This window comes from Scyliorhinus torazame, chromosome 5 (assembly GCF_047496885.1).
Source record: "Scyliorhinus torazame isolate Kashiwa2021f chromosome 5, sScyTor2.1, whole genome shotgun sequence".
NCBI classification, from domain to species: Eukaryota; Metazoa; Chordata; class Chondrichthyes; order Carcharhiniformes; family Scyliorhinidae; genus Scyliorhinus; species Scyliorhinus torazame.
In genome coordinates this window covers 110,577,764-110,585,602 of record NC_092711.1, presented here as the reverse complement: position 1 = coordinate 110,585,602, position 7,839 = coordinate 110,577,764, and the positions used below count along the sequence as shown (strand labels likewise).

The 7,839-nt window shown below is 46.3% G+C and overlaps 1 protein-coding gene across 1 annotated transcript; it reads left to right on the top strand.

Moving 5' to 3' along the window:
• Positions 1-386: 386 nt before the first annotated feature.
• LOC140421660 (uncharacterized) lies at positions 387-5,536 on the top strand. Its single transcript, XM_072506473.1, has 2 exons — positions 387-493; positions 1,724-5,536. The coding sequence occupies exon 2, from the start codon at positions 2,158-2,160 to the stop codon at positions 2,914-2,916; it is 759 nt and encodes a 252-aa protein (XP_072362574.1). The 5' UTR covers positions 387-493; positions 1,724-2,157; the 3' UTR covers positions 2,917-5,536.
• Positions 5,537-7,839: the final 2,303 nt, after the last annotated feature.

Below are 7,839 nucleotides of genomic sequence, written 5' to 3'. Positions count from 1 at the left end.
CAATAAAAAGGACATCACTGTGTGTCCTGGGTAGGAATTGAGAGACATTTTTCTTGGTTTGACTTTGCTATTTGTAAATCCTTCCCCTATAATCTCCGAGTTTCCAAACACTCGGTATAAACTCGGCGCCAGGATTTTGTAATTCGGGTTTGCAGTCCTGCACCGAGTGTTTGACAATCCCTCCCAGTCCACTCTCCTGCACTCGGCCCCTTTCTCCGCTGGACTTTCAACCTGACCGCCTTCTTCCTGACCCAGAAATCGCACAGCGCATGCTTCTCCTAGCCCCGCCCCTCATTCACTCCAATTGGTTGGAGGACCAGCGTTCCCGCATCACCAGTCCCGCCCCCTCTTCCTATTGGTCCGATGTCGATGTCAATCATTGTGCTGGAGCATGCGCAGCCAATACATTCAGACCAGGAGCCAGCAGCTTTTTAAAGGCGGAGTGCAGATCCAGAGCCGAAAATAAACAGTTGGACCGAGATAGAGCCGACGGGTATGTTAGAGAGACTTAATAAATTAATTAAATGGACACTGAACCCTGAATATACTCTCGGTCCCGGGATTGCTCGGTCCCGAGACTTTGCTCCTGATTTTAACGGCCGCCATCTTTCTAGGGCAATGTTCATCAAAGCGCACGCGCGGCCTCCATCTTTATTGGGGCAATATGCAACAAAGCGCATGCGGCTCCGCCATCTCTGCAGGGCAATGACTTCATCAGGGCCCATGGGAATCATTCATAAAATGCGCGTTCATGGGGACTTTCAGATCAGCAACAGGAGAACTGTAAACCCATAGTCACTCAGTGGTACTGAAGTTTTGCTAAATAAAAGAGACATGGGGCGCGATTCTCCACTCCCACGCCCATGTTGCGTTCATCCGGATTGATGCAAAAATACCAAATTTCAAAGCAAACAACAATTGATGCTGCAGGAGGAAAAGGTGTGGATTGGTCGGACACTCCGTTCTGACTGGTCAGGACCTTTCCATGGACATTGCAGCAGGGAGCTGTCATCTATGCCATTGTTTATTTTCAGAAGAGGTCCCTCTCCTGGACACATTCCATTCTCCGAGTATGAATATATGGAGCTTCTCGGAAGTTAAAGAGCCTGACTGATAATCTTTAAAATTTGGTATTTCTGTGTCTGCCCCGATGTCCTGATGGGGCTGGTTTAGCACAGTGGGCTAAATAGCTGGTTTGTAATGCAGAACAATGCCAGCAGCGCGGGTTCAATTCACATACCAGCCTCCCCGAACAGGTGCCAGAATGTGGTGACTGAGGGCTTTTCACAGTAACTTCATTGAAGCCTACTTGTGACAATAAGTTATTATTATTATGTATATCATTAAAAAGGGTTTTGACAGACGTCCTTTTAGCAATACTCCAGTGTCTTAAAGGATGAGAAAATAGGAGACAGAGAGGTGTAAGGAGAGAATTTCAGAGCTTGAGGATGAGAGAACTGAAGGTATAGTCAGTAATAGTGGAACAATTAAAAAGAGAATTAGAGCAGCGCCGATATCTTGGAGGTTTGTGGCGGTTGCAGAGATGGGTGATGAAGCCATGGAGAAATGTGAACACAATGAGGAGAATTTTAATCTAAAGGCATTTAGAGTGAGAAAGGAATTTGCAGATTTGGGGTAACGAAAGGATGAAAAAGTGTTCCATAGAAACTGGAATTCTATGTTCCTATTCCTGGGTGATGACTTTTGCAAATTCTTTTTGCAGAGAATTAGAAAGAGAGGATTTGCAGATGGGAAACTCAAATCAAATATCGCAAAGATCCAGCAGAGTCACTCGATTCATCAGGACCTGAATATCTTCTGACTTTGAATTGGGAGGAATTATTCATCTTTTCTGTCTGTGGGAAAAGACCTCAAACATAATGTGACTGGAAAAGCATTTAGACACATGCACCTGAGTGAGAGAGTTCCAGTGAACTGACCGTGGAAACATCAGTGCGATTGGAAAAGCACTGAGACCCACACAACACACACCTGAGTGAGAGTGTTCCAGTGAACTGACTGTGGAAAGAGCTTTAACTCGTTACAGTCTGCAAAAACATCACACCATTCACAGTGGGAAGAGATCGTACACGTTTTGTGTGTGGACAAAGATTTAACTGGTCATTCAACCTGGAGAAACACAAGGACACCTGCACAATGGAGAAACCGTGGAAATGTGAGGACTGTGGGAAAGGATTCAGTTGCCCAGCCCTGCTGGAAATTCATCGACGCAGTCACACTGGGGAGAGACCATTCACCTGCTCAGAGTGTGGGAAAGGATTCACTCAGTCATCCCAACTGCTAACACACCAGCGGTTTCACACTGGGGAGAAACCATTCACCTGCCCCGAGTGTGAGAAGGGATTCACTCAGTTATCTGACCTGCAGAGACACCAGCGAGTTCACACTGGAGAGACGCGGTTCAGCTGCTCTGAGTGTGGGAAGGAATTCATTCAGTCATCCAATCTGCTGAGACACCAGCAAGTTCACACTGGGGAGAGACCGTTCACCTGTCCTGTATGTGGGAAAGGATTCATTGGGTCCTCTGACCTGCTAAGTCACCAGCGAATTCACAGTGCGGAGAGGCTGTTCAGCTGTGCATCCTGTGGAAAGAGATTCCGGACTTCAGCGCACCTCAGTGTACACCAGCGAGTTCACACTGGGGAGAAGCCGTTCATCTGCTCTGAGTGTAGGAAGCAATTTGCTCAGTTATCTCACCTACAGATACACCAGCGAATACACACTGGGGAGAGACCATTCACCTGCTCTGAGTGTGGCAACAAATTCACTTGTTCATCCCACCTGAGGAGACACCAGCGGGTTCACACAGGGGACAGGCCGTTTAGCTGCTCCACATGTGGGAAGATATTCACACAGTCTGGCAGCCTGCTGAGACACCAGCGAGTTCACAAGTGACTGCAGGGATTTGATTTTGTTGTTATTGAACTCCTAACCTGAACTTCCTAACCCACAGGTCACAATCAGTAAGGATAGGCAACAACACCTCCTCCATGATCATCCTCAACACCGTTGCCCCACAAGGCTGTGTCCTCAGCCCCCTACTATACTCCTTATACACCTATGACTGTGTGGCAAAATTCCCCTCCAACTCGATTTTCAAATTTGCTGATGACCCCGTAGTGGGTTGGATTTCAAACAATGACGTACAGGAATGAGATAGAGAATCTGGTGAACTGGTGCAACGACAATAATCTCTCCCTCAATGTCAACAAAATGAAGGAGATTATCATCAACTTCAGGAAGCGTAGTGGAGAACATGCCACTGTACATCAATGGGAACGAAGTAGAAAGGGTCGAGTGCTTCAAGTTTTTAGGTGTTCAGATTCCTAACAACCTGTTCTGGTCCCCCCATGCAGACATTGTAGTTAAGAAAGCCCACCAATCACTACTTTCTCAGAAAACTAAGGAAATTTGGCATGTTAGCTGCGACTCTCACCAACTTTTACAGATGCACCATAGAAAGCATTCTTTCTGGTTGTATCACAGCTTGGTATGGAGCCTGCTCTGCTTAAGACCACAGGAAACTACAAAAGTTTGTGAATGTAGCCCAATCCATCACTCAAACCAGCCTCCCATCCATTGACTCGACCTATAATTCCCGCTGCCTCAGAAAGGCAGCCAGCATAATTAAGGACCCCACGCACCCCGTATATACTCTCTTCCATCTTCTTCTGTCAGGAAAAAGATACAAAAGTTTGAGGTCACGTACCAACCAACTCAAGAACAGCTTCTTCCCTACTGCCATCAGACTTTTGAATGGACCTACCTAGTATTAAGTTGATCTTTTCTCTACACCCAAGCTATGACTGTGACGTGGGCAGCATGGTAGCATTGTGGATAGCACAATTGCTTCACAGCTCCAGGGTCCCAGGTTCGATCCCGGCTTGGGTCACTGTCTGTGCGGAGTCTGCACAACCTCCCCGTGTGGGCGTGGGTTTCCTCCGGGTGCTCCGGTTTCCTCCCACAGTCCAAAGATGTGCAGGTTAGGTGGATTGACCATGATAAATTTGCCCTTAGTGTCCAAAATTGCCCTTAGTGTTGAGTGGGGTTACTGGGTTATGGGGATAGGGTGGAGGTGTTGACCTTGGGTAGGGTGCTCTTTCCAAGAGCCGGTGCAGACTCGATGGGCCGAATGGCCTCCTTCTGCACTGTAAATTCTATGATTACATTCTGCAGCCGCTCCTTCCTTCCTATGTACGGTATGCATTGTTCGCACAGCATGCAAGAAACAATACTTTTCACTGTGTACTAATACATGTGACAATAATAATCAAATCAAATCAAAATTATTGCTGCTATTAATCACATCCGGAACTGAACCTTGTTCATTCTGACAGTTGGGATTTGTTGTTCCTGATGTTATTAATCGCTGTAACTGGGCTGGAGTTTAATATTCTGGATCTATAGCTGATTGTGTTCTTGGGGCTGCAGTGTCCCTTTAGGAAAGGCTGTCTGTGATCTTTCCCCATAATCCAGGAACTCTCATTAGAAATTAGTTTACAACAAGTTTCTGAACTTTTACTTCAAATTGCTAATTATTTAAAAGCTGTGATCTGAGATTACCAACCATCCTCCCAATGGAAACAATTTGTCCCCATGTAAACTTCTCAAGAATGGAAGCTCTCCTGAATGAACTGAAACCCCTTATCCCTGATGCTACCCTGGTAACCTTTCCCAGCTCCCTCTCCAAGGCCTTGAAATCTTTCCCAAAGTGGGGTGCACAGAACTGAACACAATACGTCAGCTGAGGATTAATCAGTGATTTGTAAAATTTCAGTAGAACTGCCTTGCTTTTGTACTGTCCACACCCCTGTCAGCCTTAGCGGGGCCGAGGTGGAGATGGTTAGCAGTTTCAAATTCCTAGGGGTGCACATCTCCAAAAATCTGCCCTGGTCCACCCATGTCGACGCTACCACCAAGAAAGCACAACAGTGCCTATACTTCCTCAGGAAACTAAGGAAATTCGGCAAGTCCACATTAACCCTTACCAACTTTTACAGATGCACCATAGAAAGCATCCTATCAGGCTGCATCACAGCCTGGTATGGCAACTGCTCGGCCCAGGACCGCAAGAAACTTCAGAGAGTCATGAACACCGCCCAGTCCATCACACAAACCTGCCTCCCATCCATTGACTCCATCTACACCTCCCGCTGCCTGGGGAAAGCGGGCAGCATAATCAAAGATCCCTCCCACCCGGCTTACTCACTCTTCCAACTTCTTCCATCGGGCAGGAGATACAGAAGTCTGAGAACACGCACGGACTCAAAAACACTGTCACCAGACTCCTAAATGACCCTCTAATGGACTGACCTCATTAACACTACACCCTGTATGCTTCATCCGATGCCAGTGCTTATGTAGTTACATTGTATATGTTGTGTTGCCCTATTATGTATTTTCTTTTATTCCCTTTTCTTCTCATGTACTTGATGATCTGTTGAGCTGCTCACAGAAAAATACTTTTCACTGTACCTCGGTACACATGACAATAAACAAATGCAATCCAATCCAATCCAAGTCTCCAGTACTAAACCGAAGATCCTATTAGATTTTTATAACAATTTTATCAGCCTGTCCTGATGGATTCTGAGGTTTGTGTGTATCCAGTCCCAGCTCAGGAGAGCTCAGATGATCCACACACTGTCCACAGGGAGGTTCTCCTGGTCCAGTGGGACCAAGATTCGTGTTTTAACTAACTCCAACAAAACTGGAGTAATCAGACTCTGGTCTGATTGCTATTTGTGGAATCTTACTTTGTACAAACTGGCTGTTGACAAACTTGTATTGATACAACAAAATTAATGTAATAAACATCCCAAAGCCTGTCAGAGGAGTTTCAGAAACAAAAAATATTGACACAAATTCACATAAGACAATGTTTGAACAGATGGCCAAAAGCTTGATTGGCGAGGCAGATTTTAACAACTATCTTTAATCAGGAAAGATAGAGGAGTGGAGAGGGTTGGGAGGGAATTTCGGAGTTCCATGTCTGCGTTGACCACTAATGGTGGATAAATTAAAATCAGGGCTTCAAGAGGTTAAAATGAGAGATTGCAGATTGATCAGCCGGTTGTGAAACTCGGCAAAGACACAGAGGGACAAGTCCATGGAGGGCTTTGAATAAAAGAATAGAGATTTTAAGGTCACAGCATGACTTGATCAGCAGTCAGTGTAGGTCAGTGAGCACAGGGTAATGGGTGAACAGGACCTGGTGTGAGAAAACACATGGATATCAGAGTTTTAGATAAACTCACGTTTCCATGTGGGGATGGGATGAATGTGAGAGGCTGGTCAGGAATGTATTGGAACCACCAAGTCTAGAGGGACCGGGGCATGGATGACGGTTTCAGCAGCAGATGGGGTGGGGATGGAGACAGGTGACATTGTGGAGACTGAAATATCTGGTATTAGTGACAATGTGGACCAAGAGTGCGGTTCAGCCTCAGACAGTTCCCAGGGAGAGGGATGGTCTCGGGAGTTAGGGTACGGAATTTCTAATGGTGACTGAAGACAATAGCTTTGATCTTCCCAGTTTTTAATTGGAGGAAATTTCTGCTCATTCAGTACTGGATGTGGGATAAGCAGTTTGATAATTGAGTAACAGTGGAGGAATGGAGCGGGATGGTGGTGAGGAAAGCTGGGTGTTGTCAGTGTACATGTGAAAACTAACACGGTGCTTTTGGATGATGTCACCTAGTGGCAGCTTGTAGATGGGAAATAGGAGCGGCCGAGGGTAGATCCTGGGGGACACTGAGTACAAGGACTTTGGAGAGGAAAGTGATATGAGATGGATGGTAGTTGGCGACGCCGGGGTGGTCAAGGTTTTTTTAGGATGGGCGATGACGGTGAATTTAAAGGCGAGAGCGAGAGGATCAAAAGAGATAGAGAACTGGAAACAGTATCAGCTAACATGGGGAAGTTGGGTGCTCAATACTTTAGTAGGAATAGGGTCAATACAGCAGAAGGCGAGCGCAGCACGGTGTTTAGCACTGCTGCCTCACGGCACCAAGGTCCCAGGTTCGATCCCAGCTCTGGGTCACTGTCCGTGTGGAGTTCGCGCATTCTCCCTGTGTTTGCATGGGTTCCCCCCCCAACCAAAAAGATGTGCAGGGTAGGTGGATTGGCCACGCTAAATTGACCCTTAATTGGGAAAAATGAATTGGGTACTATAAATTTTTTTTTAAAAGGAGAAAACAAAATACAGCAGAAGGCAGGTCTCATGGACAGTATGAGTTTTGAGAGGGTGGCACATTAGCACAGTGGTTAGCACTGTTGCTTCACAGATCCAGGGTCCCAGATTCGATTCCCGGCTTGGGTCACTGTCTATGCGGAGTCTGCACGTTCTCCCCGTGTCTGCGTGGGTTTCCTCCGGGACTATTTTGTAAATGGGAAAAGGCTTCAGAAATCAGATACACAAAGAGCCTTGGGAGTCTTAGTGTGGGATTCTCTTAAGGTTAACCTGACGGTTCAGTTGGCAGCCAGGAAGGCAAATGCAATGTTAGCATTCATTTCAAGAGGGCCAGAATAGAGGAGCAGGGATGTATTACTGAGACAGTATAAATCTCTTGTCAGACTCCATTTGGAATATTGGGAGCATATTTGGGCACGTCTCTAAGGAAGCATGTGCTGGCCTTGGATGGGGTCGAGAGGATGTTTACAAGAATGATCCCGGGAATGAAGAGCTTGTCATATGAGGAACAATTGAGGACTCTGGGTCTGTACTCGTTGGAGTTTAGAAGGATGAGGGGGGAATCTAATTGAAACTTACAGAATACTGAGAGGCCTGGATTGAGTGGACGTGGAGAGGATGTTTCC